We start from the raw sequence: 24813 nt of genomic DNA, 5'->3' as shown, positions 1-24813 counted from the left end.
ACCTGCTGGACACTGTCAGCTCAGCAGCACCGCAGACTGCTACTATACTATAGTAGTATGTACAAAGAAGAAAGAAAAAAAAAAAAACACTGGGAGGTGGTATACAATTATGGATGGACTGCCGAGTGCCGACACAGAGGTAGCTACAGCCGTGGACTACCGTACTGTGTCTGCTGCTAATATAGACTGGATGATAATGAGATGAAATCAATATAATATCACTAGTACTGCAGCCGGACAGGTATGTATATTTATTATGTAATGACTGATGATGGACCTGCTGGACACTGTCAGCTCAGCAGCACCGCAGACTGCTACAGTAAGCTACTATACTATAGTAGTATGTACAAAGAAGAAGAAAAAAAAAACCACGGGGAGGTGGTATACAATTATGGATGGACTGCCGAGTGCCGACACAGAGGTAGCTACAGCCGTGGACTACCGTACTGTGTCTGCTGCTAATATAGACTGGATGATAATGAGATGAAATCAATATAATATCACTAGTACTGCAGCCGGACAGGTATGTATATTTATTATGTAATGACTGATGACGGACCTGCTGGACACTGTCAGCTCAGCAGCACCGCAGACTGCTACAGTAAGCTACTATACTATAGTAGTATGTACAAAGAAGAAAGAAAAAAAAAACCACGGGGAGGTGGTATACAATTATGGATGGACTGCCGAGTGCCGACACAGAGGTAGCTACAGCCGTGGACTACCGTACTGTGTCTGCTGCTAATATAGACTGGATGATAATGAGATGAAATCAATATAATATCACTAGTACTGCAGCCGGACAGGTATGTATATTTATTATGTAATGACTGATGACGGACCTGCTGGACACGGTCAGCTCAGCAGCACCGCAGACTGCTACAGTAAGCTACTATACTATAGTAGTATGTACAAAGAAGAAAGAAAAAAAAAAACCACGGGGAGGTGGTATACAATTATGGATGGACTGCCGAGTGCCGACACAGAGGTAGCTACAGCCGTGGACTAACGTACTGTGTCTGCTGCTAATATAGACTGGATGATAATGATATGAAATCAATATAATATCACTAGTACTGCAGCCGGACAGGTATGTATATTTATTATGTAATGACTGATGACGGACCTGCTGGACACTGTCAGCTCAGCAGCACCGCAGACTGCTACAGTAAGCTACTATACTATAGTAGTATGTACAAAGAAGAAAGAAAAAAAAAAACCACGGGGAGGTGGTATACAATTATGGATGGACTGCCGAGTGCCGACACAGAGGTAGCTACAGCCGTGGACTAACGTACTGTGTCTGCTGCTAATATAGACTGGATGATAATGAGATGAAATCAATATATATGTATATATAATATCACTAGTACTGCAGCCGGACAGGTATATATATTTATTATGTAATGACTGATGACGGACCTGCTGGACACTGTCAGCTCAGCAGCACCGCAGACTGCTACAGTACGCTACTATAGTAGTATGTATAAAGAAGAATGAAAAAAAAAAAACCACGGGTAGGTGGTATACAATATTATATATATATATATATATTATATACAATTATATATATATATATATTAAACTGGTGGTGATTGATTATTAAACTGGTGGTCAGGTCACTGGTCACACTATCAGCAACTTGCAAGTAGTACTCCTAAGCAGACAATCACAAAATATATTATACTGGTCTGGTGGTCAGTGTGGTCACAATGGCAGTGTGGCACTGACTCTGGCAGCAAAAGTGTGCACTGTACGTTATATGTACTCCTGAGTCCTGCTCTCAGACTCTAACTGCTCCCCACTGTCAGTGTCTCCCCCACAAGTCAGATAATTAATACAGTCACACTATCTAATCTATATCACTTCAGCAAGTAGTAGTAGTGTAGTAGTACTCCTCCTAATAATGCTCCCCAAAATTACTACTACTGTGTCTCTCTCTACTGTCTCACTCTCTTCTCTAAACGGAGAGGACGCCAGCCACGTCCTCTCCCTATGAATCTCAATGCACGTGTGAAAATGGCGGCGACGCGCGGCTCCTTATATAGAATCCGAGTCTCGCGATAGAATCCGAGCCTCGCGAGAATCCGACAGCGGGATGATGACGTTCGGGCGCGCTCGGGTTAACCGAGCAAGGCGGGAAGATCCGAGTCGCTCGGACCCATGTAAAAAAAACTGAAGTTCGGGCGGGTTCAGATTCAGAGGAACCGAACCCGCTCATCTCTAATATATATATATATATATATATATATATATATATATATACAGTACTGTGCAAAGGTTTTAGGTAGGTGCGGAAAAAATGCTGCAAGGTAAGAATGCTCTCATAAATAGACATGGTAATAGTTTATTTTATCAATTAACAAAATGCAAAGTGAATGAACAGAGGAGAAATCTAAATCAAATCATTATTTGGTGTGACCACCCTTTGCCTTCAAAACAGCATCAATTCTTCTTGGTACACTTGCACAAAGTCAGGGATTTGGTAGGATTATAGTCAGGTGTATGTTTGTCCAATCATACCAAACAGGTGATAATGATCATCATTTTCATATTAGGTTGAAACACAGATGACTTGGATTTCATGGAGTTTGATGTCCTCTCCTCCAGATGCATGGAGGAGCTCTGTGATGCCACACTCTCATGACCTCAAGTATTTCTTTGCCTTACACAATGAATTGACCCTCTAAGATGGCATCTTCTTGCGTGGCCAGCGTTTTGTGATACCTTATTCCCTTCAAGTCTTCAATTCTCAGCTGGCCGACCAGGGGCACCTCAGACATGAGGGCACCATACAGTGGGCTAAGGATGCCCAGTTTTGTCCCTTTATGGCTGCTGACATTGAGCGGGTTGTCCCTGCTTGTGCCCCCTGCAGTGCATTACAAGCCCATCATGCCAAAGTACCACTTACTCTCGGTAAGATTCCTGACCTCCCTTGGTCCATCCTTGCAGCAAGTCTCTTTGAATGGAGGGGAAAGAGTACTTTGTGTTAGTGGATTCATACTCAGTTTGGTGTAAGATTATTTTCCCAAACTGACAAATGCCACAGTCATCAACAAAATGAAAATACAGTTGTTTGCAAATGGCATACCATGCAAGCTACTTTAAGGGCAGTATGTACTGTGAAGCACCTCTTAGATAAATGTTATAGAGATTGGTCTAATGTGTTTATGGCCCTTTTCATTTAGAGAAATACTCAGAGAGATGGACTTCCCTTTCCTCCTCAATGCCTCCTGTCCATGCACAGCCACACCATCTTTACCCCCACCAAGTTCACAATTGAGAACAACATACAGTACAAGATGCTTTGCAGAAATCCAGGTTGAGGCTTAAAGCCACTCATGATAAAACACCCCATCAGTTAAGACCATAGTTCCCTGGACAGACTGCATGCATTTAGTCCCCTGTCGGGTGAGAGTCTGGACTGTACAGGGATTTTCCAACTGGCCCAACAGCTATATAGGGCAATCTGGCAGTGTGTTGTATGAGTGAAACAGGCTCCACCTCCTAGGGGTGTGTGAGCCAACACCTTCACCTCACCTGACATCGAGGGTGTCAGAGCACCCATCATCACAACAATGAGTCCCCTAAAGAAGCACTTCTTAGGGTGCAGAATAGTCCTGTACCCTTGCCCAGTAGCAACCAATTCAGACACTGGTCACACCACTAGCCCCTTTTTTGTCACCTGGCCTGGAAGAATGTCCAGGCCTAATCCAAAATTCCAGGACTATATTATTTAATCTCACATTTTTTTGGTTTATGTTCTTTCTTGCACACTGCCACTGCATCCGACACCTGTTACACTGTGCTAAACTCAGACATCTGTTTATTGGCCCTCATTCCGAGTTGTTCGCTCGCTAGCTGCTTTTAGCAGCATTGCACACGCTAAGCCGCCGCCTTCTGGGAGTGTATCTTAGCATAGCAGAATTGCGAACGACAGATTTGCAAAATTGCGATTAGAAATTTCTTAGCAGTTTCTGAGTAGCTCGACACTTACTCTGCCACTGCGATCAGTTCAGTCAGTTTCGTTCCTGGTTTGACATCACAAACACACCCAGCGTTCGCCCAGGCACTCCCCCGTTTCTCCAGCCACTCCCGCGTTTTCCCAGAAACGGCAGCGTTTTTTCACACACACCCATAAAACGGCCAGTTTCCGCCCAGAAACACCCACTTCCTGTCAATCACACTCCGATCACCAGAACGAAGAAAAATCCTCGTAATGCCGTGAGTAAAACACCTAACTTTTGAGTAAAATAACTATGCGCATACGCTCTGCGAACATTGCGCATGCGCAGTAAGCGACTAATCGCAATATAGCGAAATTCGGCAACGAACAACTCGGAATGAGGGCTATTGTTACTTTATATTTGAAAAGGGGGAGGTAGATGTATGCTGTATTGATTTAATATGGAGGACAGGAAGTTGCATTACTGCCATCCACAGCCAGGAAGTGCCTCTGCAGCCATTGTTCAGCATGACTGCAGCTAGTAGGTACACTTCTGCAGCTCTTCTGTGGTGATTTACACAAAGATCACTTTAAACGGTCACCCACAATTCTATTGTTGAAGTGTACTTTAATTTTATTCATGACTTTCTGGTATTATTTTTTTATTTTTCATGTATGTTATATTATTATTATTGCATGTCAGTACAGGTTTTTTTTTATTATTACTTCAAGCCTTGTATTACATGCATGCCTTCCAGCCAACATATAAGCAGTTTTCTTGCAACAAGGGCTTGACCAGGGCCGTCTTTTTGTATGGGCTCAATGGGCTCTTGCCCAAGGGCCCCAGGAGTAAAAGGGCCCTAGGCTGATAGCTGAGGGTCCCCTCTTTCCAGGGGTACCAGATTTTTGAAAATCGGCCCTGGGGAACCGGAGATATCCGACTTCAAAGCAGTGGTCCTCATGCAAGCCTGTTAATTGTTCTTCCCAGCCAGATATCTTGGGTTCTGTCTGACTTAGAGTTTTTATGAGGGTGTACTCCGAAAGCTGGGACTCTCCCCTTTCAGTGGACACTGGCAGCTTGTCTCTATTATTCCCAGAACCAGAGATATCAGCCTTCCAGCAGCTGGTCCCTGCTCCAGCTACACACGCCTAATATGCAATTTTATATTTTTGTTGGTGAATTGCTCTGTCTCCTGACCTCTGATCCGCAAGTCCCCAGTACCTCCTGAAAGGTGGGAATCTCTAGTTTGTTTTTATCCCATTAAAGCTAAGAAATCTATTTCCAGGAACTGGAGATATCTGCAGTAAAATAAGCTGCCCTCCCACCAGAAAATTATGACTATTAAGCCCACTCCACTATCCACCCCTCCCTTGTGTATTAAACACCCCCTATCACCCTGGAAGTCATGTACCAGGGCCCCTTCATTCAGCCCAATGCCCCCTTCTACAGTTTAGTGTTCTCCTTCCCGCCCCATCTGTGCAGTAAAGGAGTAATTAGCAGAAATTACTGCTCCAGGTCCAACATGCTGAGGGAAAGATAGAACACCCCTACCCCCCGCGGGACATCAAAGCTGCTGCTGACAGCACCCCCAAACCCTACCGCTGATGGGTGGGTAGGGGCCCCAGTGCATTGCTGTGCCCAGGGGCCTACACTGCTGTTAAGACGGCTCTGGGGCTTGTAGCATACCTTTCTACAGGATTACTGACAGGAAGTGCACTGCGCATATTAAATACTCTTTCCCCAATATCACATACTGTAGTTCTCTTTATTGGCATAAATTCTGAATATTATATATATTATCTATGAACTTGTTTTTTAGGCTAGTATTCCCAGTTTAAGTCCATCTTGAATAGATTGCTTTACATATGTACATTGAGCCATTCACACCAAATTTGGGATAAATATTCCTAAGTGCTCATGTGAGTGAACTGAACACTAAGCTTCTATACCATCTTTAATGTTCTCATCCATCATATCCAATATCAGTTGACCTGCTACAATAAATGTGGTCTGATGTTCAGTCCTTCATCCAGTTTATAATCGAGTACTCTTTTCTTCCTTTTCTGTATATAATTTGTGCTGTTCGTTAATCAAGTGTTCCTTCGGCAAGCTATCAGATCTGAAAGAAAATATTCAGCTACATTAGTGACTGCAGTAAAATACTTAAACAATATTTAACAGACATGTCGTATTACAACATTTCAGATTTCCTTTTCCATTTGAAGATACGAGTTTGTCATAAAAGAATATAAAGCTACATACTGTATATATCATCACCAGAAGTTTTGTTGCCATCAGAATGGCTCCTGCAAACACTCTGGGGTAAATTTACTAGGGCGAGAGTTTTATTTATAACTGGTGATGTTGCCCAGTGGCGGAACTACCGCCAGTGCAAGCAGTGCCTTGCACTGGGTCCTGCCACTGTCCAGGGGCCCAAAGCCAGCGCGGCATGTAATGATTCAAACTGACTCATTACATGCCGCTGTCCGCCGAGGAGAGGAGCGCTGTGCCACGGGGAAGGGGGGGGGGGGGGTTGGGGTGGGAGGAGGAGGAGGAAGGTGGAGGAGGGAGCCGCAGCAGCGCAGTGTAATTGATGGAGGCACGCTGCTTCTGCTGTCCCTCTCCTTCACCATAGGCTGCCCTCCGCCACTGTGAATGCTGGGAAGCGCATCTCAGCCCGGGATCATCATCCGCCATCAAGCTGCACCGAGGAGCCTGACTGCCAGCGGAGACAGTATAATCTTTTCTTTCTTTCTGTCTGTCTGTCTATCTATCTGTCTATCTATCTATCTATCTATCTATCTATCTATCTATCTATCTATCTATCTATCTATCTATCCTGTCTGTCTGCCACAATGTGTAAAAAGCGGGACTGGCTGCCTTAATGTGTAAAATGGGGACGCTGTCTGCCGTAATGTGTAAAAAGTAGAGATGAGCGGGTTCGGTTCGTTTTACACGGGTACGAGGCAGCCTTGGATCTTCCCGCCTTGCTCGGTTAACCCGAAAGCGGCTGAACGTCATCATCCCGCTGTCAGATTCTCGCGAGATTCGTATTCTATATAAAGAGGCGCGCGCCGCCGCCATTTTCACTCGTGCATTGGAGATTGAATGGAGAGGACGTGGCTACGTTCTCTGCCTGAAAAGCTCCATATCTGTGCTCAGTGTGCTGCAAATATCTGTGCTCAGTGTGCTGCAAATATCTGTGCTCAATGTGCTGCAAATATATGTGCTCAATGTGCTGCAAATATCTACGTTCTCTGCCTGAAAAGCTCCATATCTGTGCTCAGTGTGCTGCAAATATCTGTGCTCAGTGTGCTGCATTTTGGTGACCAACAGTATATAGTTGTACAGTACAGTAGACCATTGTTGTATCTTGCAGCTTCGTGTCACTGCAAGTATCCATTCCATATCTGTGCTGAATTTTTGTGAGCAGTATATATAGTAGTACAGTGCAGCATTTTGGTGACCAACAGTATATAGTTGAACAGTACAGTAGGCCATTGCTGTATCTTGCAGCTCTGTGTCACTGCAAGTATCCATTCCATATCTGTGCTGCATTTTTGTGAGCAGTATATATAGTAGTACAGTGCAGCATTTTGGTGACCAACAGTATATAGTTGTACAGTACAGTAGGCCAATGCTGTATCTTGCAGCTCCATGTCACTGCAAGTATCCATTCCATATCTGTGCTGCATTTTTGTGAGCAGTATATATAGTAGTACAGTGCAGCATTTTGGTGACCAACAGTATATAGTTGTACAGTACAGTAGGCCATTGCTGTATCTTGCAGCTCTGTGTCACTGCAAGTATCCATTCAATATCTGTGCTGCATTTTTATGAGCAGTATATATAGTAGTACAGTGCAGCATTTCGGTGACCAACAGTATATAGTTGTACAGGACAGTAGGCCATTGCTGTATCTTGCAGCTCTGTGTCACTGCAAGTATTCATTCCATATCTGTGCTGCATTTTTGTGAGCAGTATATACAGTAGTACAGTGCAGCATTTTGGTGACCAACAGTATGTAGCTGTACAGTACAGCAGGCCATTGCTATTGATATAATAATATTACTGGCATATAATTCCACACATTAAAAAATGGAGAACAAAAATGTGGAGGGAAATAGGGAAAGATCAAGATCCACTTCCACCTAGTGCTGAAGCTGCTGCCACTAGTCATGGCAGAGACGATTCAATGCCATCAACGTCGTCTGCCAAGGCCGATGCCCAATGTCATAGTAGAGAGCATGTAAAATCAAAAAAACTAAAGTTCAGTAAAATGACCCAAAAATCTAAATTAAAAGCGTCTGAGGAGAAGCGTAAACTTGCCAATGTGCCATTTACGACACGGAGTGGCAAGGAACGGCTGAGGCCCTGGCCTATGTTCATGGCTAGTGGTTCAGCTTCACATGAGGACGGAAGCACTCATCCTCCCGCTAGAAAACTGAAAAGAGTTAAGATGGCAAAAGCACAGCAAAGAACGGTGCGTTCTTCTAAATCACAAATCCCCAAGGAGAGTCCAATTGTGTCGGTTGCGATGCCTGACCTTCCCAACACTGGACGGGAAAAGGTGGCGCCTTCCACCATTTGCACGCCCCCGGCAAGTGCTGGAAGTAGCACCCACAGTCCAGTTCCTGATAGTCAAATTGAAGATGTCACTGTTGAAGTACACCAGGATGAGGATATGGGTGTTGTTGGCGCTGAGGAGGAAATTGACAAGGAGGATTCTGATGGTGAGGTGGTTTGTTTAAGTCAGGCACCCGGGGAGACACCTGTTGTCCGTGGGATGAATGAGGCCATTGACATGCCTGGTCAAAATACCAAAAAAAAAATCACCTCTTTGGTGTGGAATTATTTCAGCAGAAATGCGGACAACTGGTGTCAAGCCGTGTGTTGCCTTTGTCAAGCTGTAATAAGTAGGGGTAAGGACGTTAACCACCTAGGAACATCCTCCCTTATACGTCACCTGGAGCGCATTCATCAGAAGTCATTGATAAGTTCAAAAACTTTGGGTGACAGCCAGGGGCGGGTCCAGAAGAAAATGATAGGGGGGGCACCATGGAAGGGGCAAGTACATTTGCATGCGGCTTCGGTGCATGTGAGGTGGCGCTTCTTATACAATGCCCACAGTTGTAGCGCTCATTATGCAATGTCCACTGTACTGGTAGTGCCCCTTATATAGACCCCATAGTAGTGGTGCCCCTTATGCAATGCCCGTATTGCCCCCAGTAGTAATGTTGCCTGTAGTAATGCCCCCAGTCATTTAGCGCCCTAGTAGTTATGCCCCCAGTGGTAATGCCCCTGCAGTTATGACCCCAGTAGTTTACCCCCGCCTTTAGTTTAGCCTCCCAGTGGTAATGCCCCCAGTAGTTTGCCTGCTTGTAGTTTAGCCACCAGTAGTAATGCCCCCCTGTAGTTTGCCCCATTGTAGTTTAGCCCCTGTAGTTATGCCCCCCTTGTAGTTTAGCCCCCAGTAGTAATGCCCCCAGTAGTTTGGCCCCTGTAGTTATCCCCCAGTAGTTTGGCCCCTGTAGTTATGCCCCCCCTGTATTTTAGCCCCCAAGTAGTAATGCCCCTTTAGTTACGCCGCCAGTAGTAATGCCCCAGTAGTTACGCCGCCAGTAGTAATGCCCCTTTGTAGTTTGCCCCCAGTAATAATGTCCCCCAGTAGTGTGCCCCCAGTAGATGCCCCCCAGTAATAATGTCCCCCAGTAGTAATGCCCCCAGTAGATGCCCCCCAGTTGTAATACACCCAGTAGATGCCACCAGAAATAATGTCCCCCAGTAGTTTGCCCCCAGTAGATTCCCCCAGTAAAAATGTCCCCCAGTAGTAATGCCCCCAATAGATGACCCCCCAGTAGTAATGCCCCCAGTAGATGCCCCCCAGTAATAATGCCCCCAGTAGTTTGCCCCCAGTAGTAATGCCCCCCCAGTAGTAATGCCCCCAGTAATGCCCCCAGTAGTTAGGCCCCAGTAGTAATGCCCCCCCAGTAGTAATGCCCCTTGTTGATGCCCCCCAGTAGTAATGCCCCCATTAGATGCCCCTTGTTGATGCCCCCCAGTAGTAATGCCCCCAGTAGTAATGCCCCCAGTAGATGCTCCCCCAGTAATAATGCCCCCAGTAGTAATGCCCCCCAGTAGTAATGCCCTTGTTGCCTTGTTGATGCCCCTCAGCAGTAATGTCCCCCCCGTAGTTTGCCCCCCGTAGATGCCCCCGCTGCACTGAGGAAGAGAAAACAGAACATACTTACCAAGTCCCGTTCCCGCTTCCAGACCGCAGCAGTCCTCCTCCTCCCTGGGCATCCGCTCCTCAGTCAGCACTATGAGAGAGACGTCATGACTGACGTCTCTCCCATAGCGCACGGCGCACAGTGACAGCGCCGGAAGCCGGAGCTCAGTACTGAGCTCCTGCCTCCGGCTGCCGCTGTACAGGGAGACGGGCGCCCGCTGGTAACACAATCTCAGCGGGCGCCCGTCATCTCCCTGTGCGGCGCCGGCGCTGGGGGGGACGGAGGCCACAAATGACAGGGGGGGCACAGGCCCGAGTGCCCCCACCTGGATCCGCCACTGGTGACAGCTGAAGCAGTCCACTGACAACTAAATCCCTTCTTTCTCTTGTACCCAAGCTCCCAGTGCAAACCACACCACCAACTCCCTCAGTGTCAATTTCCTCCTTAGACAGGAACGCCAATAGTCCTGCAGGCCATGTCACTGGCAAGTCTGACGAGTCCTCTCCTGACTGGTATTCCTCCGATGGATCCTTCAGTGTAACGCCTACTGCTGCTGGCGCTGCTGTTGTTGCTGCTGGGAGTCGATCATCATCCCAGAGGGGAAGTCGGAAGACCACTTGTACTACTTCCAGTAAGCAATTGACTGTCCAACAGTCCTTTGCGAGGAAGATGAAATATCACAGCAGTCATCCTGTTGCAAAGTGGATAACTCAGGCCTTGGCAGCTGTGTTGGTGTTAGACGTGTGTCCGGTATCCACTGTTAGTTCACAGGGACTTAGAGAATTTCTTGAGGTAGTGTGTCCCCGGTACCAAATGCTATCTAGGTTCCACTTTACTAGGCAGGCGAGATTTTACCAATTAATATCAGTGATTTATAATTAATTATTAATTACAATGATCTTGCCAAATGATTCCAGTGATTTTGTCATTTTCTTCCAGTGATTTGGACCAATAATACCAATGATTAGAACGAATAGTTCCTGTGATTTTTTCATTTTCTTCCAGTGATTTGGACCAATAATACCATTGATTAGAACGAATAATTCTTGTGCTATTGAGGTGTTTGTGTCGCTTAGCTAAGCCGTCCAGCGACCACAGTGCACCTCTTTTTCTCTTTTCTTTGTATCATGTGCTGTTTGGGGCCAATTTTTTTAAGTGCCATCCTGTCTGACACTGCAGTGCCACTCCTAGATGGGCCAGGTGTTTGTGCCGCCCTCTTGGGTCGCTTAGCTTAGTCATCCAGCGACCTCGGTGCAAATTTTAGGACTAAAAATAGTATTGTGAGGTGTTCAGAACAGACTGGAAATGAGTGGAAATTATGGTTATTGAGGTTAATAATACTATAGGATCAAAATTACCCCCAAATTCTATGATTTAAGCTGTTTTTGAGGGTTTTTTAAAAAAAAAAAACACCCGAATCCAAAACACATCCGAATCCGACAAAAAAATTTCAGGGAGGTTTTGCCAAAATGCGTCCGAATCCAAAACACGACCGCGGACCCGAATCCAAAACCACAACACAAAACCCGAAAAATTTCCGGTGCACATCTCTAGTAAAAAGGGGACACTGTCTGCCGTAATGTTTAAAAAGAGGACACTGTCTGCCGTAATGTGTAAAAAAAGGGGGACTGTCTGCTGTAATGTGTAAAAAAGGGGACGCTGTCTGCCGTAACGTGTAAAAAGGGGAGTCTGTCTGCCGTAATGTGTAAAAAAGGGGGACGCTGTCTGCCGTTATGTGTAAAAAGGGGACGCTGTCTGCCGTTATGTGTTAAAAAGGGGACGCTGTCTGCCGTAATGTGTAAAAAAGGGGGACGCTGTCTGCCGTAATGTGTAAAAAGGGGAATCTGTCCACCGTAATGTGTAAAAGGGGCTCTACCTGGTGTAGTGGTGCTACTGTGCGGCGTAATTTGAATAAAGGAGACTACTGTGCACCGGTATATGAATTGGTATTATTTTGTGGCCACGCCCCTATATTTTTTGCATGCGCCTACAGCGCGCACTGACCCTACTTTACATAGAGGGGAGGGGCTCCGATGGAGTTTCTTGCACACAGCGCTAAAATGTCTAGATACGGCACTGTTGCTAGGTATCCATTTCCCCGGCCCCGAGCAGGTCCCCCTCACCAGATCCTATCCAGGACTTGGATGGGTTGGGGGGGAGGGGGGGCAAAGCAGTTTGTCGCACCTGGGCCCACCGCTCGCTAGTTCCGCCACTGATGCTGCCCATAGCAACCAATCAGATTTTAGCTATTATCTTCTAGAAGCAGCAAGATACATGTTAAGTAGAATCTGATTGGTTGCTTTGAGCAACATCACCAGTTCTAAAAAAAAAATCCCACCTTAGTAAATTTACATACAGATGGAGCCACGCTAATCGTGGCTCCGTCTGTACCTGGGCGCGCCCATCGCAGCGTCTTGGCTGCGCTCGGCCGTGACGCGCATGCGCCCCATTCACTACAATGGGAGTGTCTCTGTGCACTCCCATAGCGGGGCTAGGCGCCGGATCGCCTAGTCCCGCCAGAAGTACACGTCTGCGATGGAGCTGCACTAGATGAGTCCAGCTCCATCTGTACCTCCCAACATGACCCTCTCCAGGAGGGACAGAATGCTCTGTTCCAGAACTTCCCTCTTAATTTAAAATTGCCCTCACCTGTGTTAAAACAACTTTGTTATCAATTAACCTGTTTAAAGCAGGTGAGGGCAATTCTAAATTAAGAGGGAAGTCCAGGAACAGAGCATTCTGTCCCTCCTGGAAAGAGTCATGTTGGGAGGTACAGTATGAATTTACCTCTGTGACTGGAGATCAAAAAAACAAAAACAAAAAAAAACAGAGGTACTGGGAATATGAGAATGAATGGATTCATTCTGATGTTTTGTTTTTTTATAACCAGATATTCTTATTAAGATCTGTAACTGAAATTGGTTAATTATAAAATGATTTGGTGGAAAAACATGTAACTAGGGTGGCCAATCCCGGGCCATTTTTTTCAATCCCGGGTATCGGGATTCAAAAATGGTAAATCCCGGGATTCCCGGGATACCCGGGATTGGCTTTTTTCTTGTGTGTCCATCCGGCCCCTGCCCCGCCCCTCCCCACACATAAATCAACTCACCAAACTGCTGGGGCGGGTGGTTAGGGGACCTTCGTTCAGCCACGGTGACTGCAGGGGGAGCCGGGAGGAGGCGGCGGGTGACAGCCGCCTTACCAGCGGTCAGTGACTGCACAGCGTGACCTGACACTCAAAGGTCATGCTGCGCCGGGGGAGCCAGGCAGTGTTGAGCATCCTGAGGACACTCAACGCCGCCCGGCATTAAAGGGCCACCTGATCCCCCAATCTCGGGATTGAATCCCGGCCTGTTTTTGTCCTAAATCCCGGTATCCCGCCGATTCTGATCCCGGGATTGGCCACCCTACATGTTACCTTCACAACTTACACTGAAACAAACTAAACCTGTGATTCCCAAACTCGGTCCTCGAGGACCACCACCAGTTCACATTTTTCAGGTCTCCTCACAGAATCACAAGTGAAATAATTAGCTCCACCTGTGGATCTTTTAAAATGTGTCAGTGAGTAATGAATACACCAGTGCACCTGCTGGGTTACCTGGAAAACACGACTGTTGGAGGTCATTGAGGACCGAGCTTGGGAACCACTGGACTTAACAAACAGTAGACCCAAATTAGACACACTAACCAAACTGTACAATCCTTATGTACAGACTGAGTGTGCAAGAGCTATTTATGTAATCCATCTGAGAAAGCATGCATTATTAACTATAATTATGGACTTGGTTTTCAAAAAGTAAAGTTACCTTGGAATTCCATTGGTTTCATGCACATGATCCGGAAGGTCCATGTTTCGAGTCTCTGGTAATAAGAAACAAAGGATACCACCGATGATAGGGCAGCTGCCATAAATCGCCAATGGTATAGCAGGGTGATACTTATCCAAGAGACTAATGAGCGGAGCACTTATCCCAGCTACACGGGCGGTCATAGAGCAGAGCCCCACTCCATTCTGCCTGTAAGTGGGGGGAAAAAATACTACCATAATTTTCATGATAGCCATGAAACGGTATCCGTTTGGCAGATCGACCCTACTTAGGTCGACAGTCACTTGGTCAACCACTATTGGTCGACATTGACATGGTTGAAATGGACAAATGGCCGACACATGGCCTGTCGGCGCATGAAAAGGTCGACATGGCTTTTTTTTTTAAAAATAGATTTTTTTACTTTTTCATACTTTACCATCCACGTGGACTACGATTGGGAATTGTAACCTTGCCCGCAGCACGGCGAGTGAAGCGGTGAAGCGAGCCATGCAAGGGACCCGGTACACCAATTGGGGTTCCTGGTCATGTTACGGAAAAAATGACACGAAAATCAGTTCAAAATTCCATGTCAACCATTTAATGTGTTGACCTGTTCCATGTCAATCATTAACATATGTCGACTTTTTGTCCATGTCAACCATGTCATTGTCGACCAATAGGGGTCGACCTAATGACTGTCGACCTTAACATGGTCAACCATTCATACCAGAACCCCATTAAACATGAGCCAAACATTACAATATCAATTATTCAACAGTTAAGAAAGATAGTGTAAATAGTTTGTATTGAGTCATGTGTTACCAGTAATGGTCCTAACAATCAAGCTGACTAAAGGTTCTTCTAAGCATCTCACTATATAAAGGTTGATTGCACGTGCTTGTGGGTAAAGGGTTTGCAAGCATCTTATGGGACTGATTCAGACTTGCATGCTCTGCAGCCAAGTTTATGTGGCTTTGAGCAACTACAGGCGATTTAAAAGTCGTACACATCTCTGCCCTTGTGGAAGAGTAGGTGTAACCAGAGCTGAAGAAAGGATCACAAGCGCCTTGTTTCACCCCCAACCCCAAACAGTGACATCACGTGAGGGGGTGAGTCTGTTGGCTGGAGGAAACGTAGAGCTGCCTGGTCACTTGCTGGTGACTCTACATGCTGCAAGGTGCATCCCAGGCGCGTCCCTTGGAAGCTCTGGGCAGCACTGAAGTAGAACTATTGGCAGCTGCTATCCAGATGCAGGGGCTGTAGGGTACCAATGGTGACGCCCATAGGGCCCTAGGCAATTGCACCACCCCCAAACCCCTCCCTTTGGCCCTGGGTTTAACTAGGCATTTGCATAAAGGTTAAGGCCCAGATTTATCAAGCCTTGGAGAGTGATACATTGCATGGTGATAAAGTACCAACCAATCAGCTCCTGACTGTCATTTTTCAAACGCAGCCTGTAACATGGCAGTTAAGAGCTGGTTGATTGGTACTTTATCACAGTGCAATTTATCACGCTCCAAGGTTTGATAAATCTGGGCCTAAGTGCAGTAGCGAATTTCCCATTAGGCACGGGAGGCACATGCCTAGGGACAGCACTTGGATACGTGTATTGGTCCTGTCAGACCAAAAGGTACATACTAACTGCAAAATATTTCTACTATACTGAGTGCAAAAGGATAGGGGGCCTAATTCAAGGTTGATTGCAACAGAACATTTTCCTCTAATGGGCAAAACCATGTGCACTGCAGGTGGGGCAAATATAACGTGCAGAGAGAGTTAGATTTGGGTGGGGTGTGATCACACTGAAATCTAAATTGTAGTGCAAAAATAAAGCAGCCAGTATTTACCCTGCACAGAAACAAAATAACCCACCCAAATCTACCACTCTCTGCACATGTTATATCTGCCCCACCTGCACTGCACATGGTTTTGGCCATTAGAGGAAAATGTTGTGTTGTAATCAACCTTGCATTAGGCTCAGGACATGCACAGACTGCCCCTGTAAGCTATCCCACTTAGTAAATATATACATAATTAAAAATAGAAAAATGTCATAGTGGCTTTTTTATTACTCTATTAACTTGGCTATCATCAATCAATATAAATAATAAAATTAGGCAGACTGGGGGCGACCGTTACTGTTGTGCCTAGTGGCGACTTCACCCCTAAATTCGCCCTGCCTAAGTGCTCTCTGGGCAAGAAGTGAGAATGCGCACAGAGCCATCTGATTTCGGACATCGTATATTTGATAGGACTGGTGCAGTTGCATGCTGATAGTGAGGACAGCTACTTTTACAGGCACATGGATAGGAGTAGATGGATTTGCAGCTACAAATATGGTATTTCCGTGAGATTCTGAATTAGCCCCAATGTGTATTATGTGTTCTCACCAATCCATAGCACAACAACATCAAGTGTACAAACCGTATAAATGTTCTTAGGATCCGTGTTGCAGAGCGCTCACCTGATGACTGTAGGAAATATCTCTGCAGCATATATATAACAGACTGAATAAGAAGACGCCATTGCAAATTTTCCAATTACTGCAAGTACTGTGATTACAACAGATAACTCTATAAAAAGATTACAAAGGAAATTTTATATATAACATAATATGTTTAGTTAATATATGTTATTATTCATGGTAACCAAAATATATCTGAGCCGCAAAATTGAATAGATATTATAATATATACCAACCCTAAATATCTCTACTATACTTTCCATGGATGAAGATGTTATGGGATGTAATTCAGCAACAGTTAGGGCTAGGGCAATAACTATAATAACGTAAGTGCAAAGTACTGCATGGAAACGGGGCCTGGACTGCACACCCTAGCTTATTATAATGGGATGTGCTACCTTGCTGGGACTAAGTACTGTAATACTACAACATAGGAACAAAGGGTGCAGGTGCACCATACACCATTAAAATTATCATAATATAATATAATATTTGAGGTTCTTGGCATATATTGGCCAGTATATGAGCCTGCCCACCTGCTTCACGGTGACCTCATCGGACAGGTCCCTAACACTATAGGGGTTCACCTTCGGGACGCAGAGCACCCCCAGACCACCCCAGCCAAACCACCCCAGGGCATCACACAGAAAAAAGGATAGGAGTGAAAGATCAGTGTTAAGCAGATGAAAGAGGCTGCTGAATGTAAAAGAAAAGAAGAGGACAGCAGTAAAGTGTTAGAATGTGAAGTTTAGCTGAGCAGTGTTAGAAGTGTAAAAAATATGTGAAAAAAGCTACATAAATATAAAACAAACACAATGTGATATAAGTGTTAAAAGTAAATGTAAGGTGGTGATGCCCCAAGGTGGCCCAGCCAGAGCAATATAGGGAGCTCCACGCCCCAAAAGCTCACCCCCAAAGTACTGCATGTTTACACGTAATATTATTGCCGCTTTAAATATCCAGGTCAAACCTGCCCAAAGCGGTTGCTTTCTTTGTGAATCTAGCCCATTGTGCATTAATTGTAGCTTTGTCACACTAATATGAATAAGCTGAGGGTAACGAAGAGATCCGATGCACAAGTGGACAGACCATAGATGGAACTTCATTTACTGTTTTGTGCAATTCCTCTTCTGTAATATTACATATTTTTGGTGTAATGGTTAGCATTACTGCCGCACAGCACTGAGGTCATGGGTTCGCTTCGTACCATCGCTGTGTGGAGTTTGTATATTCTCCCCGTGCTTGCGTGGGTTTCATCCGGGCATTCTGATTTCCTCCCAAAATCCAAAAATATACTGGTAGGTTAATTGTCTCCCAACAAAAGAAACCATAGTGTGTGCATGTACATGGCCAGACTAGATGGGCCACGTGGTTCTAATCTGCCGTCACATGTTATGTTTCTATAGGGGTCTATGTACTAAGTATAGGAAAGTGATAACGTAGACAGAGATAAAGTACCAACTAACCAGCTCCTAACTGTCATTTTTCAAACAGCCTGTAACATGACAGTTTGGAGCTGATTGGCTGGTACTTTATCTCTGTCCATTGCTTAGTACATAGACCCAGAGCCGGCCATAGGCATAGGCAAACTAGGCAATTGCCTAGGGCATTTGATATGCCTAGGGGCATCAGCAGCTTCTGCTGATTAAAATGATATGCAGCATGCCTATATTCTGTGTGTAGCATTTCGTATGCAGATACAGCCACAGTCTCACACAGTATATAGGCATGCTGCATATCATTTTAATCAGCAGAAGCTGCTTGTGCATCCTAGCCACATAGCAGTGCAAATAAGTTTCATTTTCATTAAAAAAGGAACCCAATGTTAGCATTGAGGCAAGATTTATGAGGACACATCTGTATCCAAGCAGAGGCAGAGGTCACAGTGTTAGTGGAAGTGTGAGTGCTGTGTGCATGTGAGTGGGTTGGTTGTGCAGTAGTGTTTGGAATATGTGTAAGGAGCATTATGTGTGTCATGTAAAAATGCATTAATAATGTGCAACATATGTGTAAGGGGCACTATGTGTGTCATTATGTGTATAAGGGCATTAATACTGTGCGGCATATGTGTAACAGGGTACTACTGTATGTGTGTCATGTGTATAGGGGCACTAATAATGTGCAGTAAATGTGTAGGGGGCACTATGTGTGTCATTATGTGTATAAGGGCATTAATAATGTGCGGCATATGTGTAAGGGACATTATGTGTAAAAGGGCATTAATAAAGGTTGTCATAATGTGTAAGGCGCATTATGTTTATAAGGACATTAATAATGTGTCTCACATGTGTAAGGGGCATTACTGTGTTGAATTATGTGTATAAATGCATTACTAATATGTGGCATTATGTGTATAAGGTGCTCTACTATGTGGCCTTGCATATAGAAAGGGCACTACTGTGTTGTCTAATGTGAATAAAGAGAAATAGGGTGTGGTGTAATGTGAATAAGGAGCAATTCAGTGTGATGTAATGTGAATAAGGGACTCTACTGTGAGGAGTAACATTTATAAGGTAAAGTGATACTACTGTGGGATGTAATATGAATTATGGACACTATCGCATGATCAAATGTGAATAAAGTTGCAGTACTGTGTGGCGTAATTGGAATTGGGGTTACTATTGTGTGGCAGCAAAAACACCCCTTTTTGGGCTGTGCGCCAAATGTGCGAACTGTTCCTATTTAAAATATAGGGGTACAAACACCAAAATAAGGACTGCTATGGGTGAGGGATGATGGTGATGGGAAAAAGGTGCAAGGTCAGAGGCGGAACCAGCGGTGGTGCTAGGGGGCACCAACCAAAATCTTGCCTAGGGCATGATATTGGTTAGGGCCGGCTCTGCATAGACCCCAGTCTCTTGTGGGAACAAAAGTGGGGATATCCCTGTATAACATTGCTTACCTGTTGGTATCGTAGTAATAATAAGGCAGACAATTCCTCCCAATAAGAGACACAATGCTTGACTCAGCCTCCTTCCAAAATTCTGCACTATGAATATGGTTCCAAGACGAGCTGGAATTTCCACAGCTCCAAATACGAGCTGTGTAAGATATATGTCCAGCCCAAAGCTCCCAACATTATAACTAAGACCATAGTAAGATAAACCGTTCACAAACCTGGAAACAGATGTGGAAATACAAAGAAATATGACATTTACCATCGATTTTTGATTGCAGTTGCAGGGATATGATTGTACCATGGAGGTCATTCCGAGTTGTTCGCTCGCAAAGCGATTTTAGCAGAGTTGCTCACGCTAAGCCGCCGCCTACTGGGAGTGAATCTTAGCATCTTAAAAATGCGAACGATGTATTCGCAATATTGCGATTACACACCTCGTAGCAGTTTCTGAGTAGCTTCAGACTTACTCGGCATCTGCGATCAGTTCAGTGCTTGTCGTTCCTGGTTTGACGTCACAAACACTCCCAGCGTTCGCCCAGACACTCCTCCGTTTCTCCGGCCACTCCTGCGTTTTTTCCGGAAACGGTAGCGTTTTTTGCCACACGCCCATAAAACGGCCTGTTTCCGCCCAGTAACACCCATTTCCTGTCAATCACATTACGATCGCCAGAACGATGAAAAAGCCGTGAGTAAAATTACTAAGTACATAGCAAATTTACTTGGCGCAGTCGCAGTGCGGACATTGCGCGTGCGCATTAAGCGGAAAATCGCTGCGATGCGAAGATTTTTACCGAGCGAACAACTCGGAATGAGGGCCCATATTCGGCTTCGCCATCTGTAAGCTCCCCTAAAGCATCCAATGGTCCAGCACAGCTCTGGTATACTTGAAAATTGTGCACGTTGTAGTGTAATTGTTACTTCAAACCTGCTTTGGATCACCTCTTCATCAATATCAGCAATTACATTTTTCTCCTAAAATGATGCTAGGTTTAGCCTTAGCTATGTCAATAAAAGTTGTGTAAGAAATGCAGGTGGTCGGGATTCCGACAGCAGAATCCCAACAGTCACAAAGCTGACAGATCCTGGTGAGTATTTTAACCCTTGCCTTAACCCTAACCCACCACTGCCGCAGCCTAATCGTAACCGTCACCTTCAGCAGCCTAACCCTAACCAACCCCTTCAGCAGCCTAACCCTAAGTGTCCGTTTCAGCAGCCTAACCCTAATCGTCTCATTCAGCAGCCTAACCCTAAACGACCATCTCCTTCAGCAGCCTAACCCACCCCTCCCGCAGCCTAAATGTAATTGTCCCCTTCAGCAGCTTAACACTAACCCTGCCTATAATGCCTAACTCGAACCCTTATACTCACTGTTAGGATCCTGACTCCATCCCGTCTAATAATAATTTTATTTATATAATGCAGTTGTATGAGCAGGTGCGATTTCGCTTGCAGGTTACTTGCAAAATAAAGCTAATGGTTCACTCATTGCCGGCGTCTCACATCCGTCGCTCACTTGCATAAGCGAGAACATCAGCTGCAGCTTCGGACCTATGCACAACCCTATGCAGTCTTATGGTGTGTATACATGGCGCAATACTCCGTAAGCCCGACATTGACTATTCGACGGGGCCGGCCAAAAAAAGTCAATGTTGTGCTGCCTGCACAGTCTATTTTTCCTTGTGATGCCGATCTTGCGGAACCGCGCATCGGCATCAAAAGGACTTTACACACGGTGCGATATGCACTAACTTTCCTTACGATTTTGCCTATAGTCAAAATCGTAAGGAAAGTTAAGTGCATATTGCACTGTGTGTACACACCTTCAGACTGAGAGACTCTCCTAATTCCTCTCCAGCTGTGAATGATTTTGCAGTTGCTGATTAGGCAATGCCTAGAAAACAGTCTAGGCATGCATGCGTTTTTCAGGCCACCTCCCTTTACCTCCCTCAAACATTGAGAACTTGTCACTCATTTTGCAAATAAATCCCCTGTGCTCAGGGCCGGATTAAGGTCCACATGGGCCTGGAGCTGAACATAATCAAGGGCCTATTGTGATAAATTGAGGAGATGTGGTTAATGTTGTGTGGGTGTGGCCAGTGACATATGGGCATGTACACTCCCTACACTATAAACCCCAATGTCTCCCAAAATATGTAAAAGTAGAAAAACAGTATCACTTTGTGAGGAAATTAAAAATATAATTTTAATTCTTATCATTTACTAGGTGATTCATCGTGCCCTAGGGGCGCTCTTCAGACCGTCGTAAGGGGCTACGTCCCCTTAACCCCTGGCACGCCCTTGTGGCGTGCAATATTTGTATTATATGGAGTATTACCTCCAATCATAATTGTGTGAGTAGTTAAATATTGCACGGAGAAAGGGTGTGCAATGGTTAAGGGGTCGTAGCCCCTTGGAACGGCGTGAACAGCGCACGCAGAGCCTGATGAATTACCTAGTAGGTGCTGTGGTTGGGGGAGTGACGGGTGCAGGGGAGACGGGGATTGGGGAGGGGTCCGGGGGTGCTTCGGGTGGTGGAGGGGTGGTTGCGGGGGTACCGCGGGTGGGGGAGGGGCGGGTGCGTGGGTGCCACGGGTGGGGGCCTGGATCCACCGCGGTGCGGTGGTGTGGTGGGGGAGGGGTGGGTACGGTGGGTGGGGGAGGGGTGGGTGCAGGGTTGCTGCGGGCGGGTGAGGGGGTCTGGAGCCACCACGGGTGGTGGAGGGGTGTGTGTGGGGGTGCGTGGATGGGGCCCAGAGATACTGCGAGTGGGGGAGGGGTGGGTAATGCTTCTCCTGCTTCTCGTCCTGGAAGCAGCTAAGCTGCTGTCCTCCCTTTGGCAGTGGCTCTCCCGAAGACTCGCACAGCAGCCAGTCACTATTGTTAGTGCCAGTGTCCCAACATGCCGCAATACAGGGAAGAAGATGCACTCAATAAACTACAGCTCCCAGCAGGCCTTAGTGCCGGAATGCTTCGGATCTGAGGGCTGCTGGGATCTGTAGTTTATTTAGTGCATCTACTTCCCTGTAATGCGGCGTGTTGGGACACCGGCGCTAACAATAGTGAATGGCTGGCAGAACTGACTGACTCGCTGAATCAATGTAAAAGGTGAGAGTGCTGTGCAGTGTCAGTGACACTGCACACCCACTGCACCACTGCACTGCACAGCACTGTCACCTTTTACAATGTTTCAGTGTCTAGACAGTACCCTCTGTGATATCACCCACTCTATCCGTTACATTAGCCATCTCGGGGCTTCCAGGTCGGCAGTTCAGGTGCTGTGTTGGGGAGTCAGGGCCTCTGGGGATCTGGGCGTGGCAGGGAGGCACTTCTGTGACCTCACGCGCAAAGTTGGCTCTGGGGCTCAGAGAGTATGCGGCGCAGAGAGGGCTATGAAAACCTTCCGCTGCGCTGCTTTCATACACATCTATGCCTGTGGCTGCAGAAGCTTTTGTTCCACCTACGCCGCAGCTAGGGAGAGGGGATTGTTGATGCCAGAGGGGGCAGGCGGACTGGCAGTAGGACATAGGATGCTGCAGTAAAAGGATTTTTTTCCCCCCTATCTACAGTGCAGAAACTTGCTGCAGATGCAGTGGCATACCCTCCAATTGTACCTTTTTGGCAGGTACAGTACCTTTTTTTTATGGTCTGTACTGATTTTTGGCTCTCCAAACTTCCATTGAAAGTATTGGAAAAGGGACGTGACCACGCCCTGTTGCCAGTTGCCACGTCCCTTTTTTTCTAATTTGTACCGTTTTTTATGTGTGAATTGTTGGAGGGTATGTTGCTGCAGATGCAGTGTGCCTATTTTGGGGTGTGGACCTGGAGCTGCAGCTCCATCAGCCCCATTGTTAATCCTGCTCTGGGAACACACAGCTGCCAAAGGGCCGAGCCTCCCATTGGATGTAACCTGTGTGGGAGGGCGTTTTTCACCCAATCAGCTGTGGACTGGGTGTGATAGACCTGCTGCTAACCCAGGGGTGGGCAATTATTTCAGCTGAGGGGCCATTTGACATTTCCTGTCAGTATCCGAGGGCCACATACAAAATAGCAGCTTGCCCCACTTGCCAAAAATTTAGGGACGTGGCTTCATGTGGAAGGGGTGTGGGCAAAAAATAATACAGATTCATATTAGGCTGCACAATAGTCTCCATTATTCAAATTGCGCCACACAGCGCCACTTACACACATTACACCAGGTAGAGCCCCTTTTACACACATTACGGCAGGTAGAGAGCCTTTTTACACATTAACATTTTATTTAGGATAATTATTGTGCAGCAAGCAAATTATCCAGTGTCTTATGGCCCCTGGGGAAAGGTGTGACACGGTGACAGAACACGGTGGGGGTGACACAGTGACAGAACACGGTGGGGGTGACACGGTGACAGAACACGGTGGGGGTGACAGAACACGGGGGGTGTGACACAGTGACAGAACACGGTGGGGGTGACACGGTGACAGAACATGGGGGGTGTGACACGGTGACAGAACACGGGGAGGGGGGGTGACAGTGACAGAACACGGGTGTGTGACACAGTAACAGAACACGGTGGGGGTGACACGGTGACAGAACACGGGGAGGGGGGCGGGTGACAGTGACAGAACACGGGTGTGTGACACAGTGACCGAAAACGGTGGGGGTGACACAGTGACAGAACACGGGGAGGGCGGGGTGACAGTGACAGAACACGGATGTGTGACACGGTGACAGAACACAGGGGGTGTGACACAGTGAAAGAACACGGGGAGGTGACATAGTGACAGAACACGGGGGGTGTGACATAGTGACAGAACACGGTGGGGGTGACACAGTGACAGAACACGGTGGGGGTGACACGGTGACAGAACACGGTGGGGGTGACAGAACACGGGGGGTGTGACACAGTGACAGAACACGGTGGGGGTGACACGGTGACAGAACATGGGGGGTGTGACACGGTGACAGAACACGGGGAGGGGGGGTGACAGTGACAGAACACGGGTGTGTGACACAGTAACAGAACACGGTGGGGGTGACACGGTGACAGAACACGGGGAGGGGGGCGGGTGACAGTGACAGAACACGGGTGTGTGACACAGTGACCGAAAACGGTGGGGGTGACACAGTGACAGAACACGGGGAGGGCGGGGTGACAGTGACAGAACACGGATGTGTGACACGGTGACAGAACACAGGGGGTGTGACACAGTGAAAGAACACGGGGAGGTGACATAGTGACAGAACACGGGGGGTGTGACATAGTGACAGAACACGGGGGGGTGACAGTGACAGAACACGGTGGGGGTGACAGCGACAGAACACGGATGTGTGACACGGTGACAGAACACGGGGGGGGTGACACAGTGAAAGAACACGGGGAGGGGGGGTGACAGAACACGGTGGGGGTGACAGTGACAGAACACGGGGGGTGTGACATGGTGACAGAACATGGTGGGGTTGACAGCGACAGAACACAGG

General features: G+C 46.6%; 2 protein-coding genes across 5 annotated transcripts in view; one reads left to right on the top strand and one right to left on the bottom strand.

Annotated features, from left to right (window-relative positions):
- The window catches only part of LOC134927409 (xin actin-binding repeat-containing protein 1-like), a 559013-nt gene that overhangs the window by 49100 nt on the left and 485100 nt on the right, over positions 1-24813 (top strand). The window lies entirely within an intron of this gene.
- LOC134927411 (solute carrier family 22 member 13-like) overlaps positions 5691-24813 on the bottom strand; it is a 69920-nt gene continuing 50797 nt past the window's right edge. The window contains exons 4-7 of the mRNA XM_063921825.1: positions 19359-19573; positions 16457-16565; positions 13990-14199; positions 5691-6066 (exon numbers count right to left, since the gene is read on the bottom strand). Of these exons, the coding sequence (XP_063777895.1) occupies positions 5982-6066; positions 13990-14199; positions 16457-16565; positions 19359-19573 (619 nt within the window). The 3' untranslated portion in view covers positions 5691-5981. The remainder of the gene's footprint in view (positions 6067-13989; positions 14200-16456; positions 16566-19358; positions 19574-24813) is intronic.

This window comes from Pseudophryne corroboree, chromosome 5 (assembly GCF_028390025.1).
Source record: "Pseudophryne corroboree isolate aPseCor3 chromosome 5, aPseCor3.hap2, whole genome shotgun sequence".
Lineage (NCBI taxonomy): Eukaryota > Metazoa > Chordata > Amphibia > Anura > Myobatrachidae > Pseudophryne > Pseudophryne corroboree.
The sequence above is the reverse complement of the archived record's forward strand: the minus strand, read 5'-3'. Positions and strand labels throughout refer to the sequence as shown.